Here is a 24,892-nt window from a genome sequence, read left to right as displayed (position 1 = left end):
TGGGGGAAGATAGTCCATACACAATTCCATGAGAGCCTGGAGATTTCAGTCAGAAAACCCACATACCTGAGTTTTTCAACAGATCAATTTCTGGATGAGGCTTATCCAGAGTACAGAAGTCTGGCTGAGAGCATGGGAGAGATTGTGGAGGTTTTCGGCTGTCAGGACTCTGTTTGGGTGAGTGGTAGGTTCACCTGACCCCACTCTGGGGTGCCCCTGATGAAAGTTATGGTTTAGACCTTGCCCAGCAGAGTTTGCAGCCGCAGCTCTGCCTGAACAAGCTCAGAGTTCCAGCTCTACTTGTTAGGGAATTTAATATGTCTAAACACAACGGCCAGCTCAGATCTAAAGCAGGTATACCAGATTTAATCTTCAACCTAGCTGGAGTACATGGAACTCAAAGAGATAAAAAAGATTCAGTTTTGTGCCTGTACTCACTGTCAAAAAGGGGATGGGGACTAGCAGCATCTAGCACAGGCAGGAGATATTTCTCCCCAGGCCACAGCTGGGAGCAGTAATTCCCAAAAGGCACTGGGGAGCTTCCACCTCAGAGAACACACTGTAGTAGACACTTGGAGGTGTTCTGCCCATCAGGACAAGGTTTGAAGCAGTTATCCCCAAACTGGTACTCGGAATGTAAAAATAGCCCCATAATTACAAAAAATAATATGATGAACAGCTACAGTTGGGAACATGTGAGCACAATTTCAGTCACTGCTCAAGTCAAGTAGACTGTGATACTACATCAGTTGTAAGATACCAGCAGCTATGAAACCTGGGTCAGATCCCAGGTCAGGTAGATCTTGGTGTTAAAGCAGCTACAGGGTTCAATCCCTATCACCACATATGGATCCCTGAGCACAGAGCCAGGAGTAACCCTGAATACCACTGATGTGGCCCCAAAACAAACAAACAAAAGTTGTGGCATAATACACAATGGGATATTATGCAACTATAAGAAATGATGAAATCTTACAGTTTGCTGCCACTTGGGTGGACCTGGAGGGTCTAAGATTAAGTCAAGTAAGCCAAAAGGAGGACAAAACTGGATGATCTACAGATACAAAACATGGGAGCAGAAAGTATCAAATCATGACAAATCCTTAGTCTCAGATTACAAAACTGAGATTATGGGGCAGCAGGTAAAGTACTTGTCTTGCACACAGATGATCCAGGTTAGATCCCTGGAACCCCAGATGTTCCCCTAAACCTGTCAGGAGAGATCTCTGAATAGAGTCAGGAGTAAGCCCTGAGTATGCCAGGTGTGGCCCCAAACATCACTCCAACACGCCCCCCCCCCAATCAAAAACAGATTACCAAGCACTGCGTGGGAGGGGAGAGGAGAAAATGAAGAGGTGGGCTAAAATTATCCTAAGGACAGAGGTGGAGGGTCTTGAGTCCTTTGGTAGTGGGAAAGGTACAGTAACTTTATACATAAAACAGTAAGTGTTAACACTATTCTGTTTCTAAACAACAACAGCAGCAGCAACAACAATGACAATAATAATAGCACTGTAGCACTGTCCTCCTGTTGTTCATGCATTTGCTCAAGCAGGCACCAGTAATATCTCCGTTGTGAAACTTGTTGTTACTGTTTTTGGCATATTGAATATGTCACAGGTAACTTGCCAGGCTCTGCCGTGTCGGTGGGTTACTCTCGGTAGCTTCCTGGGCTTTCCGAGAGGGACGGAGGAATCGAACCTGGGTTGGCCTAGTGCAAGGCAAATGCCCTACCTGTTGTGCTATGGCTCCAGCCCAAATAATAATAATAATAATAATAATAATAATAATAATATACTACTGAGATGAAATGATGCTACTAGTAGCAGTTATGAAATATAGTAAGAATCGTCACTGTACCTGGATGCAAGAGACCTTGGAATAACAATGGTGATTCTTGTCCATTCCTCAAAGTCCCCTGTGTGGTACATGGTAGGGTCACTTAGTTCTCTGGCATTTCCTTCACATCCTTTGCCTGCAGAAGCTGGGTAACACCCTTCTTTCACCAGAAACCAGGTCATACCAGCGTCGTGAGAGTACTGAAGAAGAACTGGAGCAGCACTGCTAAACTGATTGGCACACCCGATGTTCAGCTGTTAGAGAGAAGGGCAAAATCATATGAGGTTTTGGGGCTAAGTCATAACTTAATAAAGAAGGAGCTAGAGCAGCGATGGGCTTTCTATTGAGTTTGCATTAACTTTATCTGCAGCTTACTTCCAACCAGGACATTTCCATTGGTTCTGAAAAATCTCTGTTAAGGCAAGAAACTGGTGCTATTTAATGGAAGGCTGACCAGTTGTTAATTTTATGACTTTATTGAATTAATAGGGGGAACACACAGAGGAACAGATGTTATACTGGAGACTTGGACAAAAGATCAGAAACCAAGAAATGGCTCTCTTCTCTTTTTCTGGACAGCATGAACAGAGGAAGCACAAGATAGAGTTGTCTTCTTCAGAATGTGAAGATTACTTAAATCTACTGCTGTCCCCTCTACTTTCAGTGGGACAAGCATTTTTATTCAATTTTCTTGCAAAAGTTCAGTAACAAATCATTATCTGATGAAAGATTTTTTATTACATCTAATAAACAATGAATTACAGAAATAAAATAATTTTTTAATTCGTGAATTTGTATAGAGGGTTGCCATCACAGGATGATTGTTTAAGGAAAACCAACAGCAATAACATTCTAAATCCAATGCCTCAGCAACTGCTTCAATTTTTCTATTTTCTAACCTTTTTAAGGAAGTATACAATTTGGTCATTTGGTTGAAATTATCACACTTCTAAGACGACCTTTACTATTCTATGTTATTTTACTATTATATACACCATTGCAAATAAAATTTATTTTAAATTTACTATTACAAAATAAATTCCTAGAAGTAGAACTACTGAATCAAAACGTTGAAACACTAAAAAAAATTATATTTCTGCATTCACTTTTAATCAGCTGAGTTAAAATGAATCAGTTTTATCACTACACTGGCTATTGTTAGCTCAAGATAGTTTCATTTAATAAGTGATTTTATTATTATTTTAATTTATATTTTTGAGAACTAATAATTTAAAATTATTTTCTTTACATTTATTTAGCTATATGCAGTCTCTAACTAGTTACTTCACTTATATGCAGTCTCTAACTAGTTACTTCACAATATTTTTGATTGGAGCCAACATTGAATTACACTGTATGACTTTATAAATAATAATAGTAAATTTTTGTAGAAAAAAATAAAAGAACACTTAAATAACTTAATCATGACAAAAGCAAAAAAGATGAAGGCCAAAGTCATAGGCAAGTACTACTTCACCAGCACTCAAGAGCTCAATACTTTATTTCTGTGAATTTCAATAAATTAGTCTTTCAAAAGAAGAAAATTTTCTATCTTCCTTATTTCCACACTCAGAGCTAGAAAGTATCTCTCAGAAGATTTACAATTAAGCTTGTAGAAATCTTATCTTGAATAGTTTATACAAGTCTATACTGTAAAATATCAACAATATAATTAAATTGCCATTCTCTCTACTTTAATAGGCAGGATGATAGAATTTTCAATTGTATGACAAGTTTGTCTCATTCCCAAAGGTTAGGCTTTCTATAATTCAATGACTGAATTTCTTTTTAGTCTCTTTCCTGATTATATTCATAATCATAATTCCAAATTCCTTTGGCTAAGGTTTTCAGATAGGACCTCTCTTCTGCTTTCTGGATAAAGTACATAATCGTTTCCTGTGTATTTCCAATTCTGCATTCCACAGGCACCACTAATTCCACATGTCCAAGTCTTTCAGGATCCTAAAACAGTTGTTCTCTCCCTGTGTTTTCAATTTCAGTGACCGGAACCAGAATGGTAGAAATACTTTAGAATTCATTAGATCACCCGATACATAATCCACACTTATCGTACATACCCCCTTGAACACCCCTCAGATTCATACACTTAATCTTTCTATCCCTTAGTATGCCTTCAGTCTTATTGCTTAGTATGATGACTGGTCTTGCATCATTAAACTCCATGCAAGAATCTGCACATTTATCTCTACCTCTTCACTGCTATACCAGGCCAGGTTACGTCATCTCTTACTTGGATCAGTGCAACAGTTGCCCAGTTGATTTTTCTCTGTCTTCTGCCAACACAGTTACCAGAGTGACCATTTTAAAACCTCAGTAAAGATATTTCAATCTTTTGTTAGGAATTTTATTTAAAGCAGGAACTTATATCTGATTTATTTTTTTCTACCTGCTTCCCCATTTTAACTCTTTGTTACTTTTATAAAAATGACACTTTTGTGGTTTCTTGTTTTTATTTCAAGCATGTTCATATTTCAAGGTCTTTGTATCCTTTATTCCTGTGCTTGGAATGCTCTTTCTCAGAGGGTGCTTGACTCACTTCTTTAACTTTTATTATCTAGGCTTAAAAGTTACTTAAATAGCGTGACTAACCTAAAAATAATCTATAAAATAGGTATCACCCCACATCACCCGATTCTACAATTTCTATCATTATTTATTTTTTCATTGACTAGAACAGAGCATTATAGAAGGTTCATAAATATTTGAGTAAAAGTTTGCATGCTTCCAATTTTCCCACCTGTTAAGTCAGTATATGGGTATCATGATATTTCTAAAACACAGGTCTGATTCTAACACTCAGTGAATTAGAGACTTTCAGGACTCATTCCTCTTGAGTTAATGTTCAAGGGATAGTGCATCATTAACATGCACAATTAGGATAAACTTTCTCTCTCACCTCAGTGATAATCAAGCACTCCATGCAGTTTCCCAAATTTTCACTGTATTTTCAGATATTTACACATTTGCTTCCTTCTAACTGGAATTCCTCTTTCTAGTCTAGACTAGAAATTTATATATCTACTTATATATTCTAGACTAGAAATTTATGTATCAGCTGGCTATAGTTTTATCTCCAAAAAGTTGCAACTGTACCTCAGTCCTCTATCTGTCCTTCCCTTCATCAACCATTTATTCACTAATATGTTTTAGGATCATCTGACATATGCGATGCCCTATGCCAGGTAGCACTGTAGCACTGTCCTGTCCTCCTGTTGTTCATAGATTTGCTCGACTGGGCACCAGTAACGTCTCCTTTGTGAGACATGTTGTTACTGTTTTTGGCATATCGAATATGCCATGGGGAGCTTGCTAGGCTCTGCTGTGCAGGCAGGATACTCTCTGTAGCTTGCCGGGCTCTCTGAGAGGGGCGGAGGAATCGAACCCAGGTCCGCTGAATGCAAGGCAAATGCCCTACCCACTGTGCTATCACTCCAGCCCCTAAACCAGGTACTCTAGGAAAAATAAGCTTCCAGCCCTATTCATACTATAGCACTCCTATTACAGTACTGTGACTGTTCATTTTTATTACTTACTTTTTAGTTTCTTAGCTTTCCAATGACTAGGGACATATTTTTTATGTCTATATTCCTAGTACCTAGTGACACGATATGCATCTCAAAAATGTGCATTTCTGTACAAACAACACCAAAGTTTTTGTTATAGATTCCAAATATACATTATCATCTCCTGAATGAACCATATTATGTATCTCTTATAAGCTAGTCACCATAAATAAATAGTTTGATAACTGAGAATTTTCTTAGGCATTTGTGCATCCTTAAGTACTTGAAACATTTTAATGTTTTCTTTTCTTAGTTTTTTTTTATACTTCCGAATACAATCTTGCAAACTCTAACACTACACTGTCACTATTTTGTGATTAAGTAGAAAAGGTGTCATATAAGAAGCAGTTTATTCTGGCAATGTATTTTCTATTGCATGCATTTGTTACCATTTTAGGCTATGCCATCAAATTAATATAAATTCACATACTGTTTGTAAGGTTTTTTCTACTATAATTTAGCATCAGAATTTGATCAGAGGACAATATTTCACCAAACATTTAAGACTAATTCCTTGTTTACAGACCTGTGGAAATTATATCTGAAGATCTGTCAATAAACATCTGATCTTTTAAATAATTCCAGTTGTAAATTATTTAGCATCTGTATCCTGCCATATATAAGGATAACATAGTTGTGCTGGCTCATTAAAACTGCATTACTTTCGACCTCAGAATCCACCAATGGGATTTTATTATAAACAATAAAATTTTGATTACATTCTGATGCAAGCACTTGTCAAAATAACTATTGCTATACATGCTAACATGTTATAAAAGTACTAAAAAATAAGCTTTTAAAGAAAACAGTCATAAATCCTTTGATTTACTGAATCAAAGGAAAAAAATAATTTAAAAAGGAGCTAGCGCAAGTAAAAAATAACCTATAAATCTATTCACAAACATGGGATTCATTAAGTCATAATCATATTTAAATCTTGTCAATTAAAGAAAAATTCTGGTAGGGTTCTTTGAGAACTTAAAGAAACACAAATGCTGTAGCAACAGCTTCTGGGAGTCATTAAAAATGAACAAGCCATTTTCCTAAAAAGCTTCGTCCTCCTAAGATTGTTGAACTTTTGAGAGAATCCCTTCTTTAGTAGAATGTGGAAAAATGGCATTTTCTGTGAATTTCTTATGGATCTGGAAGATAGGTTACTTCTTAATCTTCCCTGGGAAGAAGCTTGTGCAGACATACCTTGAACTGCAGCACATATCCAGGTTTCAGAGTCAAATCTCGAGTTACTGCAAATCGATCCCCATCTGATTTTCCAAACACCATGGCTGATGGTGTGACAGAGCAGAATGTTTCATTTTTAGCCATTCCTTCATTCGCCAAGATCAACCACACACTCATTTGATTCATTGGGTAATCAAAAGCTGGCTTTTCATAAAAATTCTAAAAGAAACAATACAAATGATACAGAAAAGTAATTTGATAACTTAGAAACCTAGAAAGGAAATTTTAGTTTATGATAGGTATCATATCTACTTCTAGAAAAGAAAGGAATCATGAAATTAGCTAATTTTTTAAATCACATACATGAATTTTTTCTCCTGATTTAGCAATTGAAAATATTTTGCCACTCTGTATCATATCATTTTATAAACATGATAATAATCATGTTTGACAATTTAGTCAGATTTCAGTCCCTTTTTTGAGAGAGGCACATTTAATGGTGCTCGGGGCTTACTCTTGGTTACTCTCAGGGATCATTCATAAAGATGCTCGGGATACCATATGGGTGCAGGGCACTGAACCCAGGTTGGTCACATGTAAGGCAAGCACTTAACCACTGTGCTATTTCTCCAGCCCCACCCTGCCATTCTTTTAAACATCTAAATAATCTGTGATCTAGTAGCAAGAAAAGGTATTGAAGAAGTTAAATGCAAACTTAGAAAACATGCTACACGTTCAAGCATTAAACACTAATCTTAGAGGAAAGGAGCATCTCTTACTTTAAGATTCATTTTTACTTAATCAGTTTATTTTGGCGATTCCAGGTGGTACTTAGGGAAGGGGGCTTGAGGATCACTCCAGTGATTCTAAACCAGGGCCAAACTCAATGCAAGAGCCTGAGAATGCAGTGCTGCTCAAGCCTTGTGTCAGGGATTACAATGGCCTATCCTGGTGATGCTGGAGGTTCAGGGAGCTTTGGGGGTTACCCTCAGCAGTGTTAAATGTGTGGGGGAATCACGTAACACCTTAACCCCTGTATTATCTCTCTAGCCCTGGTAGTCCACATGTCCACGATGCTCTACCTTCCTGGACTCCAGATAGATGAAAAATACCTGGGGTAAAGTTGGGTTGACAACCGGGATGATTTGCTTTTGTTTCTCTGACAGAATGATGATATCATCAACCGCCCACTGATCATAGTCTTCCCCTGAGAACACAGGCTGCCACCAACGGAACCGTGTGCAAGGGGTCTTGGCAGCAGCGGGAAGCTCCAGATAGACGAATCTGCATAAAAGCAAATCATTTACTATCCACTGAACAACATCTTTTGACTAGTATGGAAATGGTAAAAAACATATCCAAGGATCACCAAACAAAAACTGTCCCTTAGAATGTTATTACATTAAATTATTATTAATCTTTTTCACAGCAATTTTTGCTTATTGTGAAAACGTATATTTAAAATAAAAGATAAACAACCCATAAGCATAAGGTTGACTTTTGTAACATTCTGTAACATTTTAATATATTCCCTGAGAGTATCTTCTATACAGACTATATATATCTGCTTATATATCTCAACCTATCTATCTAAATTGTAGTCTACATTTTAAAACATTGTACCACAAGTACATTTTCATGTAAATTACATTATTTAAGATAATGCTAATGTTCACATAATTTTCATCAAAATAGACGTAATTTTTTTCTTTCCAAATAATTGTTATGAAGATATTTATTCATAAAAATTTTCCTATAAATTTGTTTGTATCTTTTAAAAAATTTATTTTTATTATTTTTTCTTTCTTTGTATCTTTGAGGAAGATTCTTAGAAATGAAATTATTAGGTCAAATAGAGGGATCAGGTTAAGGATCTTGATTTTTCCAAATTCCTTTCTGCATGCATCATGATGGTTTGCAGAATAATCTAAAAGCCTGATTGCTGCTGCCTTGTGGACAGAACACTTGGTGACATAATTAAAAAATGATAAGCTGGCTGTTAAAAAATGATATTTTTATTGTAAAATATGTTGATTATCATGCATATTTCATTAAATTTGTTTCCTTCCTTATAACTTCTACTCATATCTTTTACCTAATGGTCTACTGGGATCTTGGTGCTTATATGTATAATTTTTTCAAACTCTTCACATGCTGTTTTCAAACAATTTCCTTCTTTTTTCTTTGACATATATATTCTAAAAGTGTATGTGTTTTTATATTTACATGTAGTATATTTCTTGGTAACTTTTTTTTATTTATTCAATTGAATTTATATTTAGTAACTTAAGATATTTTTCCAAGGTCTTAAAGTAATCTGAATATTTAAATTTTCATACACTCTTTAACAGTTTAATGATGTACACAATAATACAACTACAGATATTAGTAATAATATGATATAGGTATTTCCTTCCAAGAGCCTAGTTATTTTTTCTAACACCATTTGACGTCAAAATTATTTTTCTTATTGATATTTGATGTCTTTCATCATGTATTAATTCTTACAAATATAATATATTAATTATTGCAAATATCTGGTCTATTTATTTGGCCTAATTATATACAGAGGTATGACCCCATTTCAATTATTTAGGTTATGTTCATCGATTTTTTGCTCAAGCAGGCCCAGTAACATCTCCATTTAGAGACTCGTTGTTACTGTGTTTGGCATATTGAATATGTCATGGGGAGCTTGCCAGGCTTTGCAGTGCGGGTGAGATACTCTCGGTAGCTTGCCGGGCTTATAAATATAATTTATAAATGTTATACATATAAATGTAGAGCTTCCCTCTTTTTCTGCTTAAGCTACCTTTGCCAATTTATAATTCTAGATGTAAAGTCGCAAAAGAAAATACTACTAGGATTTTGATGGGAATTGCATTAAACAAATAGAGATATCTCCCTATCAGAACATTCAGTTTTCCTCTCCAGGGATGCTGTATGATTTTCCACTTACTGGTCTTCTTGTTTATTGCTAAGGGAGTTCTGAAGTTTTGTTCTTTTTGGTTGTTTTTGGGCTATACATTGCTGTGCTCAGGGCTTACGCCTGGCTCTGTGCTCAGGGAAAACTCCTGGAGGGAATTGGGGGACCATCTGTGATGCTGGAGACTGCACCCTGATTCCCAGCATGTAAGGTAAGTGCCCTTCCCACTGTCAAAAAGAAAAGTGACTTTGGAACATTCCCAAACCACAGTCTCGGAAGACACACTGAACTTTAAAATTTTTAATTTTAATTTTTTTAATTGAATCACTGTCAGATACAAAGTTATAAAGTTGTTTGTGATTGGGTTTCAGTCAGACAATGTCCCACACTCTTCCCTTCACCACAAACTGGATTTTTTCAATCATAATCTTTCTCAAATTCTTAAAAAAAACACCAGAAAATTAAGTATATTTATAGATTAGGCCTCAATTCAGTCAGAATTGGTCTATATTTGCAACAGCTAACAGCTCAACAACAGTGTAATCTATATTGTTCCTGGAGCCACCGACAGGGCACCTGAATGTTTACCTGGGTTTACTGAAGTCTGAGAAGTACATCTCTGCCAAGAGGTGCCACTGGATGCCGCCGTTGTTGCTGTACTGAAGGAGGATGCCCTCCTCTCTGCTGTCAGGCTTGTTGCAGGAGGCGCTCTCTCCGCCTATCTGAATGTAGAACTGCACAAAGTCCACCCAAGAAGTATCCAGGTCCCAGCTCACCAACTGTCTTTTTCCAGCCTGTCCAAAGGACCAAAAAAAAAAAAACCCAAAATACAGTGATTCAGTCAGCTAGTTCTTTAAACATGCTCTTACTTTAGTTTCATGTTTCAGATGAGCATCCTAGAGCTAAATGAAGATGATTTTGTCCCCATTTATTGTTCAGAGGAACAAATCGCATCATTTAAATTCTCTGCTCCAGCAACAGTAATGCTTACTGGACACACCAATCTATGTCACTGACTTCAGTACTTGGTTACAAGCCTCTGGGACAGCTGCTTATTATGCCGGTTTTCAACACTCTTGAAAATAAGGCAAAATGAAGTTTAACTAAAATATTCAAATATTTGCTCTGCAAATCTCCTCCAGGAAGATTAATATAGAAGACATATATTTTGAAATCAGTTGGAGCTGGGTTTTAATCTTAGCCTATGATTAATACCATTCTCTATCTGTGAGACCTTTCTGAGATTTGCTTTGTCTCAAAGGTTGGCTATAAATAAGTACACTGTTTTTTATAAGGTGCTGGGTAATTAGGTGCAATAACACCTAATTGCTGAGTGCAAACTGTTCTTGAATGACAGGTCTTAAGGAAACTGCCTTTCCAGAGCTATTCCTGACATGCTGCCCCACTGGAAATAAAGTGAAGCAGATGAATGAGAAAAAAAAGAAAGTACTCATGGGATTGAGAGATAGTATAAGGGTTAAGACACCTGCCTTCCATGTGCCGATCCTGGTTTGATCTCTGGCACCCTTGTAGTCCTCGGAGCACCGATAGCAAGCCTGGAGCACTGATAGCAAGCTCTGAGCACAGAGCTGGGAGTAGTTCCTGAGTGCTGCTGGGAGTGGCTCCAGAACCCCAAACCCCAATATTCCCTCCCCCATTACTAGAGTCTCTCAAGCTTTTCTGTCTCTTGAACTAGCTCTTTGCTTCTCTTTCCTTTCCTCTATCTCAGAAATAGAAGTTGGAAGAGATTACTTAATATGTTTTTGCAACCTCTCTTATCTAAATATGTTAAAACTTTCCTCCAGTCCAGCAACTTTCTTCCTTTAGAATGTGTCCTGTGTGCCACAACTGTTGTGAGGTACTAAGTACCTCACATTTGTAAGTACGACAACATTTGTCATCATTTCTCTTCTGTGTAAGTGCTTATAGGTAGCAGGGTTGAAACGACGTTAGCTTCCCAGCTTCTGCTATCACAAGACACCCTGACAAAGCTAATACATGGATTACTCCGGATTGGAGAATTCCCAGAGATGTCAATTAGATTTCAGGGAGAAAAATGAGGATAGGATACACAGTATAGAGAAAAAAATAACATTTACACTGACAATTTAAACCTTATGCTAATCTACTAATTTAATTAAGAAAGGTTTGCAGTTATTAGAAGTCACAGGGAAAATACTTGAGGCTAATTAAAAGGATACACTATTATTGACAGATCTAAAGCCAATTAAGAGATTCCAAAGAGATGAGGGCATCTGTGAAAAGGAAGAAATGGAAGAGCTTGAGACAGGAACACAGTTCTGATACATTTTAAGTATGCATTTGAGAAAATTGTAAAAATAATATGATTTTTCAATGTATTATAGTTTCTTAATTTTTCTTATTGATTTAAAATTAGGTGCAATAGATCAACACCTCAGAGATTATCTGACATAGAATTTTCATGCTAAGGATTAATACAGGAAGAATAATTCTGAGAAGATAAACTACAGTACCTAGCTGGTTAATTCCATGCCAGCAAACTTTAACGAAAACTTGGCATATGGAAATGAGCCAAAAGCATAAGGATTGAAGGTGTGGAGAATTATAAAAATCCAATTATCACAATTAGCTGAATGGAATGATTGGTCTATTGTGAAAATCACAGAACAGTATTGTTTTACAGGAGACTGAGGTGTTCAGTCTACAGAGATTATGAAAGAGTTTGTTTTGTGGGAATTTTGCGAATGGTGGAAAACATCACACAAATGCTTAGTTTGGCACTGAAGATGTTTTTCCTAGAGAATAGCACAAATTATTTTCTTTTGTTCAGTGACCTGAAATGCTGACATTGTTTCAAAGGAAAAGAGAAAAAAAGAGGTGGTGTGTGTGTGTGTGTGTGTGTGTGCGCGCGCGCATGTGTGTGTGTGTGTGCGCGCGTGTGTGTGATCTGGTGGGGGGGGTGTAGGGAAATGGCTCATGGCAAAGTTTTTGTCAGAATTTAGAGTTTTATGTAACATGTGTTTTGAATTTTTTCTATTGCACTGTGATGAATGTATTTATGCATGGAAGAAAAGACACATATGCATATGTAATAAGTGTATATACAGTAGTAGTACGTTAAGTTTAAGGTTTCTACACACATTCATAGAGTACAGAAAATACTCTTTAATTTCCCACTCAATATTCTAATTAAATGAGTTCATCCTAAATTAAATAAGAAAACATTCTAGGTTAAATGGGGCAATTATAGAAAGGATTTTAACAACTGTAGCACTGTCATCCCGTTGTTCATCAATTTGCTCAAGTGGGCCCAATAACGTCTCCATTGTGAGACTTGTTGTTACTGTGTTTGGCATATCGAATATGCCACGGGTAGCTTGCCAGGCTTTGCCGTGTGGGCAAGATACTCTCGGTAGCTTGCTGGGATCTCAGAGAGGGGTAGAGGAATCGAACTCGGGTCGGCTGGGTTGGCCACATGCAAGGCAAACACCCTACCTTCTGTGCTATCACTCCAGCACTTTAACAACTAAAGCCTTTAAAATTTTTTCAAATTGAGGTAACACTAGTTACCTTAAGATTGATGAGTGATGATGCTAATATGTTTTAGGGGTACAATATCACCAGGCCAACTGATACCCATAGCCAATGTGCCAATATCCCTCCAACACTCTCATCCATCAGAACATTCCTTTCCATGTGTAATCTATAACTTTATAATTCCATCCCTTTAACATTTCATAATATGTCACTTTTAGTCTCTCATTAAAATCTTTAATCTTGAAATAGTACTAGCAAAACAATTTTGTCATATTTATTTGAAATTTTTTCATATTTCTTTTTTATAACCTTTGGTTGCTTTTCAAGTTTCATTAATTTAATTATTCAGTAATTTTTCAATAAGTAATTAATGTGTGCAAATTATACCAAGGACAAGACCAGGAATCATAAAAACACACATGAAGGGAATTCACTGAGGTGTGGGATTGACAGTAATGACAAATGATGGCCACAGATCAAGCCTTAGTTCCTTTGAATTCCCATTTGGCCAAATGACTACTTATTACAGTTTCCCATCTATGTAGCTTCGAGGATATTTACTGATATGTAAATGTCTGTCACCAGCAAGTCTTTCTGAGTCAAACACATCTAGGGCTAAGCTCAGTGAATAATATTACCTATTTTTCTGGGTAATATGAGAATAATTTATCTTAAGCATGGAATATAATGAGAGAGGAAGTTAAAAAAAAAAAGAAGAGATAAGCATAGCTCGCCAAAGAACCAGAAAGTACATGGAAGCAGCAGATTTCAGTAGAATACTGAAAGGTTTTGGAGCAAAGACAGAGACACTGAAGGCAGTAGAGACTGAGCAAAGACAAGAGAACCAGCAGAACTGGAAATGATTAGGAATGCTTCCTGGCTGGGCCAGAAGTTCTCATGTTACGGTGATACAAGCAGGATACCAGTACTGGAGAGCTCCATGAACAGGTGAGACAGAATGCCAAGGGTAGAAGAAATGTTTTCAGAACAATTAATCTAGGGTGCTTTGTGAAAGATCTCAGGACCATTTCCTGCCAAAGGAGTGAGCACAAGACTCTGGATTGACCAACCACAGAACACCAGGACACTGTTATGGGCCAATCAGAAACCTTCCCCATGGCACTGCATAGAAAGCTCTGTCTTTATAAGTCCACTCTGACAGCAGAACTGGAAGCAGAATTTACAATCAAGGAGGAAGTGGCAGATGAGTGTCTGGTTCCAGATATCTCTGAAGTCAGTTCCATTTAAGCCATCCTGTGTTGTGACTATGGGAAACATTTCCTCCTTTTAAATATTTCTTTCTTTTTTGAAGCCAGTCATAAAACCGAGTATTTCACACATGATTAGTATGTGGTCTAGCACTGAACTACACCCCTGGTCATTTCTCCTTTTCTCTTGTCTCTCTTAGAGTTCAAAACAGATTTTATTAACACAAGAGAAAAAAGCAAATACATGATTCTCAGACACTCTGGCAAAAATTTAGGGAAACAACTAAATTGGAAGAAGGAAAGCATGATTTTACTGTTTTTTAAAAAATAATTTTTACTTTTGAAATGCTGGTTTTTGAATTAGTGCTACAGCATATATATGGAAGCACTCAATGATACGAAGCTTAAATTCAAAAACTTTTTCTCAGAAAATATAATGGTCATAGTTAACAGATTTTATCAGCTTCTCCTTCCTCGTCCTTCTTAATGCTGCCATACTGGTGGCTCTTTCAGGGTCAGTGGAATGAGACCCATTGTATTTACTGGTTTTGGCATATTGAATATACCACAAATAGCTTGCCAGGCTCTGCCATGCGGGCAGGATACTCTCGGTAGCTTGCCAAGCTCTCTGAGAGGGATAAAGGTTTTTAGGGTGGCCTCTAATTGCCCTTGCAGGAATTCCCATGGTTCAAACCATATTTGAACCTCCCTGAATGATCAGTTTGAGGCTTTTCGTGTTCCTGGAGAGAGTAGACGCCATTGGAATACACTAGCGCACACAGGGACAAATAGAGACATTACTGGCGCCCACTCGAGCAAATTGATGAGTAATGGGATGTCAAATGATCAAGTGATAGCTAACAGATATATTTGTATTTGTCTAACACTATCCCTATTTTTTTTTTTTTGAGAAAGGGCTCCCAAGCAGTGTTCAGGGGAACCAGGATCCCCTTCTGCTAATTCTCAGCCATCTGGTCTGGCTGTTAATGTGACGGCCTGAGGGTTGATTAGCACTGATCAGGTTCTGTGGTGCTGGATTACCCAAGTGCCCTGGAAGTAGTCAGAGGTCTCCAAGGCAACACCCAGCACTGCTCAAGAGAACATGCAGTTCTTAGGAATTGAGCTGGTATGGACCATGTGTAAGGAATGCACCTCAACCCCCGTGTGTCCTACTCTTCTGGCCCTTATTATTTATTATTTCCCTTTACTGGCTCACTTTATACTCCCAACATCCCACTTCACAACTAAGAAAACAGAGATGCAGAGGGATGTTATAGCTTTATAATTGTACCTGTAAGACAAACAGTTTCTAAACCAATATTACTTCAATAAAAATGATGCAAACGGGAGGCATACCATATTCTGATTTAACAGAATTTCACAGATTATCCATATTTATGCAAAATATATGATCTATTTATTTTCTATTATCTCTAATAATGACCAGGGGACTTTCAGTGTCAATGCATAGGATATATCATTAAGAAGAATCCACCCCTGATTTTCGATCATTCTCTATCTTGTTTACTTGCTAATTCTTCGTTCTGCACCTGCATCAAAACAAAACCTGTACCTATTTTTGTATTTCCATAAATTAACTTGTCTTGGATTTCTGCCCAGATTCTGCAATCCATCAACCCTCTGGTATATCATGGACACCTGTGTACTTGTGATATGACACAGAGTGGGATATTTCCTATCGTCTACAAATTAATATCTACAGTTCGGGTTAGAAGAGAAGTAGTGTTAAGCACTCTACATTCTAAAAAGAAAGACCATTTTGTATCTGTACTTTCTGAGTTCTGACTTCTATCTCACTCAGTTACATATTGAAACAGCCACTGCCCTGCTCACTTGTTGTGGCCATACCTTGCTGAAATAGAGAGATGATCCAGAAGAGATGACCCCACACCCTTGTTCTGGCTTGACAATTTCTCCACCAATCACTTCTTGCCAGTCAGACTCCCAACCATTCTGGTTCTCAAAATCTGACATGATGGTAGACGGAAGAGCAGCATCTGGATGGCATTCAGTACCTTGATATCCCTGGTCACATCTAGGAGAGAAGAGGTCTCAATTCACTACACCTAGACTCCCCATGAATGGTCTGCACACACACCCTGCAACAATTCCTCTATTTCTTTTTTGCTCAGATTTTAGTAGTCAGATTAGATTTTTCTCCACAATATCATCTCTATGTACGGAAGATTTTTTGGCTTCCTCACCCCCCCAAAAAAAACCCAACCAAACTGGATGGAATCCTTTTTTAAAGAAATAGTGCTGGAGTTGGAGCAACAGTAGAATGAGTAGGGCATGCACCTTACATGTGGCTGACATGAGTTTGATCCCTGGCATCCCACATGGTTTCCTGAGCACTTCCCGGAGTAATTCCTGAGTGCAGAGCCTGAAGTAACCCCCAACACTTCTGGTTGTGACCCCCCAACAAACAAATAAATAAATAAATAAATAATCAAAACAAAACAAATAATCAGAAGAAATAGTGCTATAACAATATATCTGAGGCACTGAGGAACAATATAAGGGATGGGTATGGTTAGGAGGGATGGTAGGGCAGTAGAAGTTTCTTGTACCTTTAAAAAGCCAAGTGTATGAGTCTAAAAAGATAGGATAGGGACTAAGGAATTTGCCTTGCATGCAGCTAGCCCATGTTTGGTCCTCAGTGTCACAATGGTACCTAGAGATCATCAGGAGTGATCCCTGAGCATAGAGGCCAAGAGTTAAGTTCTGAGCAACACAAGGTATGGTCCAAACAAACAAAAATAGTCAGGTAATGTCTGCTAACAGACATATAACTCTAGTCACCCTTCACAGATCCCTTTCTGATTAAATCACACCCCCTTTAGAGTCTTTTTAGCTATCTGAGTGTGTTCCTATCTCATATTCATTAGTGATAATCACCATCTCACAGTGCTTACAACCTTGAGCTTCTGGCAAAATTCTGTAGGACCGTGTGTGGCAGCTGATTGACTAGTGCTTTAAAACCATTAGGGGAAGTGACTGGAAATAATAGCAAATCGCTTTAAATTACCAAAGAGTATTTATTAGTAGGGTTAACTAATTCTAAAATTTAAACCTTGGAATTCTTCTCTTGAGGTTAGATTTTGAAGATCAGAATATATGATGTTCAGCTCTGTGAAATGTGAAAAAATCTGTTATAGCTAAGAAAGAACTGAAAAGAGGGATTTCCTTTTGGCTAGCTTATTATTTATCCACCCATCCCTGTCACGAATGACAATGGTTGTTCAGTAACACACAAACCAAGAAGAGGAGAAACAGAGACTCCATCCTGCCCTGATGTGTGCATACCTGCACACGCCGTGGTCGCAGGAGCCGTGGCCAGAGCACATCCCGGGGCACTGCTGCCCAATGTAAATGCTGTCCAAAGCCCACTCATCCTGGGCTGTGTAATAGCTCTGACTCCAGCGGAAGCGGGTGGCGCTGGACCTAGGAACAAAACACAATACTAAGAACATTATGTGCACCATGTGAAGCAGAGATGGCAAAAGAATGTCAGAGTTCAAAATCATTTAGATAACTCACTTTCTGGAACTTGCATCTAGTTGCCAAGTTTAGCTTAATTCCCACTTGACTTATTGTGCAATTCAACAATTCTATTATGAAGCAAAGTTTATAGAGAAATCAGCCTATACTGTTCTTACCTCAATCTTAATTTCATTTGAGACATTTTAAAGAAAAAAAGATTCATCAAATTATTTGGTGAAAAGAGGTCTATTGTTAGAAAAGGTAATAAAAAGTTTTTAAAAAGTCAGTAGTCTTTCACAGATCAAAATGTTGAGGTGTTCAACTTTAAAGTGATATAACTTCTTATAATAAACACATCAGTGGTTTTGGGATTATTTCCAGTTCTAACTAGAAAACAAAAATTTTATTGGGGGGTATCATTTTAGGGTTGAAGGGACATGCTACTATATTATAAGTAATAATATAGGGTATAAATGCCATTTATTGGGGAAACACATCCAACTGTACTCAGGACTTAGTCCTGGAGCTTCAGGGATCACTCCTGGAAGTGCTCAGGGATGATTCCTGGTGGTGCTCAGAGCACCCTATATGTGGTTCCAGGAATTAAACCAGGGCTGGCATGTCCCAGGAAAGTGTCAAGTGCTTTAGCCTCTTTAACTATCTCTATAACCCAAAGTTCCACTTATTTATTTATTTATTTTTGCAACATTATTGTGAATGAGTTTCATGGACAAGCTGAAAGTGGACATAAAAAATTTAACTTTTCAGGTATGGGTGTTAACATTTCAGGTATATTAGCCATGATGTAAGGATTTCCTTTGCATGAAGCCAACTTTGGTTAGAACTCCTGGCATCACATATCCCTGAGCACCAACAGGGGTCACTTCTAAGCACAGAGGCACGAATGGCCCCTGAGCACTGCTATTGTAGCCCAACCTTCCCGAGCCCAAATCAAACAGTTCGTAACATAGAGAAACACTTGATATCTTGATTCACATAAACTAGATATAACATTTGAATATAATATTTTGATAGCAATGTCAAAAATATTTTCATTTATTACAAAACATTCTTTAGAAGCATATATTTTTAGACTCCAGACTTTTCCAGGAATTCTTATATTAGATCTCTTCAAAGTGCAAACCAAACCAAGAGGATTTGCAGAATTAATGTGCATACACACTTCCATTGATTAAGTCCTCCCAAAGCACACTATCTACAGCTACACTTGATCTTAACAGCTCTGAATGATCCATTAAAGTCTACTGCATCAATTACCCACATATTAAATACTCCCTAAGTACATACCAGACTGTTAAAATCCAGACTAAGCCTTTATTGTTTATTTTACCAATGATCTGTGGCTAATAGGTTACATTTTCATTCCTAGTAGGATAATTTCAGGATTAACGGAGGTACATCCAATAGATATAGGTTACTGTATTATCTGTGCTCATCATGGGACATACAATCGAATAGATGTATCTCTTCTATGTATGGCATGAGTTTATATTTATCACTGAATAACCATTATAATTTTGTTGTTTGTTTTTGGGCCACATCTGGCAGCACTGAGCTTACTCCTGGGTCTGTGGTCAGGGATCACTCCTGGTGGGGCATAGGAAACATGTGGTACTAGGGACAGAATCTAGGTTGGTCACATGCCAGGTTCAGTGTCCTACCCACTGAACCATCGCTCTGGACTATTCCATTACAATTTTCATAGCTCCACTAACATTTTTTGGGGTAATTTACTATACCAGTAAGTATATTGTCTTATTATATATAGTCCTACAAAAAAAGAAGTCAGCCACACCACTGTCGTTAAAAACAGAGCAAATTGGTCACTGTCACTGTTACTGTCCTCCTGTTGTTCAACGATTTGCTCGAGCAGGCCCAGTAATGTCTCCATTGTGACAATTGTTATTGTGTTTAGCATATCGAATACATCACGGGTAGCTTGCCAGGCTTCGCAGTGCAGGCGAGATACTCTCGGTAGCTTTCCAGCCTCTCCGAGAGGGGTGGAGGAATCGAACTCGGTTTGGCCATGTTGGCTGCATGCAAGGCAAACGCCCTACCCGCTGTGCTATCACTCCAGCCCCAGAGCAAATTATACTTTTTAAAAGTTTGATTATAATCTGGGACTAGAGAAATAGTATGGTGGGTAGGACATTTGCCTTATAGACAACTGACTTCGATTTGATTCCTGAGCAGAACACAGGGCCAAGAGTAAGCCCTGAGCATCTCTGGGTGTGACCAAAACAAAACAGAAAAGATTGATTACCATCTGAGCCAAGTCTAGGGGCAGGTGATTAGGCCATGAATTATTTGGGGGACAAGGATTTTTTTGTTCCAATAGTCTATAAGAACAAAGTAGGTGTGCCAAAAAAGTCTACTGGAAATGAATCAATAAGAGGATGGACAGGTTAGAAAAGGCCAGCCAGTTTCTGATTTCTGTGGGTAATAGAGTGAAGAATGTGTCAGGAGTCAGGGGATTTGACCCCAGGACTCTGGCTCTGCAATTTATCAGCTGTGTGACCTTTAGTGAGAAATTGAATCCTTCAGGGCTTTTAGTTCCTTACCTCTCAAATAAAGGGATTGGGCTAACTGATTGCTAAGATTTCTTTTAGCTCTCAAATTTAATGATTACTCTGGTGGTTTGTTGACTGAAGTTTCTTTTCTTTACAGCCAAGCCTGGACAAAAGTCATGGCATACATTATTTTGGTATTTCAAACATCAAAACGGAGTTGGAGGGTTTCAGAATCTTGCACTGTATTTCCTAGTTCATCTATGCTTCAAAAGAGTAACATGTAAAACCTTTTGGATTCCTTTTTTCTAAGTTAATTCTTAGGCATATCCCATGAACTCCCCCTCAAATACTTTTTTTTTATTCCACTTAAAATTACAGCCCAGGGTTTAATGTGCTGATGTTAATTAACAGAAAAGGAAACAAGGAGGGGTTGACTATTGGCTTTGTTTCAGTGAGAAAAAAAATGACTGTGTGAGAGGTCTCTAGCTTGTTTGTCATAGGTGAGAACACAAGGTGTGATCGTGCTGATTTGCAGCTGAATCACTGCTAAATACAACTCTCAATACAAGTATCTGTTTTGCTAATGCTCTCTCTCTCTGTCTCTCTCTCTCTTCCTGTTTCTGTCTCCCCTCACTCCTAAGTATTCTTGGATGGAGAAATTTCATGCAGTTTGCACTGAGTAATAAGTGGGATTACAGTTGTGTGGATCATGAAGTTGACTTGCATTTAAAAATTCAAACCCTATAGGTCCCCAAAGCAAGAAAACAGTTTTCTCTATTTGATTTCTTTCCCCATATAAACTTCTTAGACGGAAATAAAATAGCACTGAGTCATCTCTTGATAGTTCAATAACCTGAGGATCAAGGTAAATGAAGGCTGACTAAATTGTGTTTTCCACCTTCAGAGTTACTGTAATTACTTTTACCCAATTATTCTGAAACTCCTTCAGTCATTAGGTGTTGATTTGTTTATAAAATTGGTAACTGACAGCTGTTCCAGCCTCATTAGGCCCTGTTCTTATGTAAATGTCTTTCATAAAAACAAAATTAATTTTCATTGGGTAACAAATGTTCAGTTCAGAACAATATAATTTCTCTGATCAGGTGTATCTATATATACTTCATATTTTCATTTTAAGTTTTCCTATGTAGCACATTTTCCCCAGGTGAACAGGTCTTTGATAATGCAGGGACCATATTTGCTTGATTGTGTTCAATTTGTTGTTACATATGCTTGAATTTGAAAACAGTAGAACAAAGATTTGTCAAGTGCAATAATGTTTCAAATTAGACTACATTCCCGATCTCCTATTCATTAAAAAAAACATACTACTTGCAAAACTTTGAGAGGAATATAAGTAAAGTTATGATGAATGATAAGAATAAAACGAGCATTTTATTTTCACCACGAAGATTTTATGTATTATAGATCCAAAAAGAATTACAGCACCCAGTTAATGATTGTTTTTAAAACAGAGCAGCAATGCTCAGTTTAAGTATTACTCTGCAGTAATGTTGAAACAAATACACTATTAGGCTGCTTTTGTTTTGTGTTTTAAATATTTTTACTTTACCAAGGGCTTGGAAGAAAATTTGGAAAATCAGAAATAAATTATTTACTTAGATGTTACTTAAAAGCAAATGGTCAGGGGAAATAATCAAATACTTTTTTTCTGTTTGTAAGAAGAAAGCCCATTCAACAAAACATTTTCTTTACGTTACTGAGGCACACTGAATTAAAATTCTCTTGTAACCCCATGAATTTAATGAATATCACAACTATGTGGCAGATAGTAGGTAGGAGCTAAAGAGTTTAAGGATCACTATATTTCCTCTTAGGTGTCTACCACCAACGAGAATTCACCTTTATTGAGTATAATAAAATGTTCAATTCCTTGCTACTTTTTTTCCCCTTAAAATTTTTTTTTTAATTAAAGTACTGAGATTTACAAATATATTGATAGTTGAGCTTTAGGCATATACTATTTCAATAACAATCCCTATCTCTGGTACTTCTTTAAGCCAAGAAATAATAACAAAGATACATAAAACTGGAGTAGAAAATAACACCCATTTTTTTGTCTAATAAAGACAATAATTTTTAGATATTTCCTAACTGCAACAAATAAGGTTAACAGTTTGAAATGTTTCTGGGGGCAAAAGGATTATAACACATAAATCAATATTCTTATAGTTATTATTTTGTATGAAACTGTACCTCACATGTCAACAAATAAACATCAATTTTTAAAATAATGAGAATAATGTACTTAATGGGAAATACTGAAAAATAAACCACAGCAGTTTTGCACCCAAAATAAACAGCATTTCAGTTGCCTAAAATGTTGTTTTTCAGTAATATTTACAGACATGCTTGGAATACAAGTGAAATTAAATAAAACTCTTGATTATATTCCCATCAGTAGACATTTTAAAAAAAGTAGGTTACTAGAGAAAGTAGCAACTTGTTATACAAAGCATTAATAGAGAATCCAGGAAATGGCTCACAGTTGGATGTAAAAGAATCTGTGAAAATCAAATTTTAAGCATTTTATTCCAACTGACAAAATGATGAATCCATAAAAACAATCAAGGAAGCATTCTTACATAATGTGGTAATTCAGTATTTAACCAAATGAGGTATACTTGTAACTCTAGATAATCTGACCAATTGATTCTGTGTCAAATCTAACTTTTATATCAAAAAATCTGAGAAAAGTCTATTTAATGATTTTACTCTTTGCAAAAGAGTTCTGGGAAGGAAGTTACAACAGGAAAAATGTTATTATTGTTTCTTTGATGTTTTTTCTACTATACCAATCATAGAATCTCATCATTCCAGAACTTTAGTAAACTAATTAAACCTTTATACTCATAAGAGAGAGAAGGCTTAAAGAAGGTGTTAATGATTAAGCCATGAGGTTAATTAATTACTGGTAGAGATACACTGAGAACACAAGCTTTCTGATCTTTCTAATCTAAAGGTGTATCTTTGGTCAACTTATTCTCTCCCTGTGCTTTAAATCAGTGTTTCCCAACTGTTTTCCGACCACAGTCCCTGTACAACCTTCTTTCCTGTGACCACCCCTTGCCCCCACCTGTATCTTACAGATTGGTCCACTAGTCTTATGCCATGCCACCCCCCCCCCACATTTATGCACCTTTCACCTGTGGCCCCATGGATATCCTGTGGGGTCCATGGATATGGCTGCTTCAGTGAGAAACCATGCTTTAACAGTACTGAACTCTTTGGCCTAAACTTCCCAGTTTTTCATTCTTTCATTCTTTGTTGATTGGGCCATACCTGGCAGTGCTCATATCTTAACTCCTGGTTCTGTGCTCAAGCATCACTCCTGGCAGTGCTTGGTGGACCACACGTGGTGGTAGAGGATTAAATCTAAGTTGGAATCAGCATGCAAGGCAAGTGCCATACCCATGTACTATCTCTCTGATCCCCTGAGTTTCAGATTCTTAAGTCCAGTGAATTTAAGCCTAAATCCAGTGGTACTCAGGGCTTACTCTTGGTTCTGTGCTCAGGAATCCTCCTGGTGAGACTCAGGGGAATTTCTGCTTCAACAGCATATCAAACTACATTGCAGAAATGGAAGCTTAATTTGCCACCTCAGCCCATAACCCTGAGTCCTTCCCCTCTCAGTATTCCTACCATTTAACCTGTTTCCCAGATCTATAAATTAGAAACATTTGTTTTTACCAAAGTGCTCCCCCAAATACCATGGGCTATCAGAAAACTGAATCTGAAAAATATATTTTACAACTAATGGCTTGTGTCATGCCTTTTTAAATCATATTCCAAGCATCTTTGCCATCAATATCTATTTGCCTGTGAACTCTTTACTGGTTTCCATGTCTCCTTCTTCTACAGTCTATCCTTCACGACCTGCTCACTGTAACACATGTTTAACTTTCTCCCTAGTTTCTGAGACCTCTGCTTTCTGGGAAATGATTGTTGTTGTTATTGAAAGAAGGTGAATAGAGAAAAAGAGCGTACACTAAAGTTTAGAAATGAAAAGTAGGGCTAGGAAGCAAATAATCCAGAATGTCTTGCCATGAGAGTTTTTAGATTACTGTGTTTTTTTTAGATTCCCTTTGGGGTGTCAAACCTAAAGGAACCAACCCATTGAATTCGAACATAAAATGAAAAGTGGTGGTAAGAACAAAGATCAGAAAAAGCAAGTATTGGAGCTGGAGAGCTAGTACAGCGAGAAGGGTGCTTGTCTTGCACATGACTGAACCTTGGTTAGATTCCCAATATCCCATATGGTCTCTGAACACTGCCAGGAGTAATTCCTGAGTGCAGAGCCACACATTGCCAGGTGTGGCCCTAACCCTTCACCTCCACCAAAAATAGTACATATAGGTCATAAAACATTAAATTTTCTTCAGCTAAAATTTAGCTATAAACACTAAAGTTTCTTTTGTCATGGTTTGTTTTTTCCTCCATACCTGGGGGTGCTTAGGTGCTATTCCAAGTTCTATGCTTGGGGGGTTGCTTCTGATTGTGCTCAGGGGACTAAGAGGTGCCAGGGTCTCCTGCATGCAAAGCATATGTTGTCTTTCTAGCCCTCTACCCACCCCCCCCCCC

General features: G+C 37.4%; 1 protein-coding gene across 1 annotated transcript in view; it reads right to left on the bottom strand.

The window, feature by feature from the left end:
* The window catches only part of RELN (reelin), a 511,483-nt gene that overhangs the window by 123,219 nt on the left and 363,372 nt on the right, over window positions 1-24,892 (bottom strand). Inside the window, exons 23-28 of the mRNA XM_056118569.1 lie at window positions 17,583-17,720; window positions 16,125-16,311; window positions 10,117-10,322; window positions 7,715-7,886; window positions 6,621-6,821; window positions 1,861-2,093 (exon numbers count right to left, since the gene is read on the bottom strand). Of these exons, the coding sequence (XP_055974544.1) occupies window positions 1,861-2,093; window positions 6,621-6,821; window positions 7,715-7,886; window positions 10,117-10,322; window positions 16,125-16,311; window positions 17,583-17,720 (1,137 nt within the window). The remainder of the gene's footprint in view (window positions 1-1,860; window positions 2,094-6,620; window positions 6,822-7,714; window positions 7,887-10,116; window positions 10,323-16,124; window positions 16,312-17,582; window positions 17,721-24,892) is intronic.

The sequence above is a fragment of the Sorex fumeus genome, unplaced genomic scaffold, assembly GCF_029834395.1.
Source record: "Sorex fumeus unplaced genomic scaffold, SorFum_2.1 ptg000037l, whole genome shotgun sequence".
In the NCBI taxonomy this organism is placed as follows: Eukaryota; Metazoa; Chordata; class Mammalia; order Eulipotyphla; family Soricidae; genus Sorex; species Sorex fumeus.
Note: the sequence above shows the minus strand (reverse complement) of the source record. Positions and strands in the feature narration are given on the sequence as shown.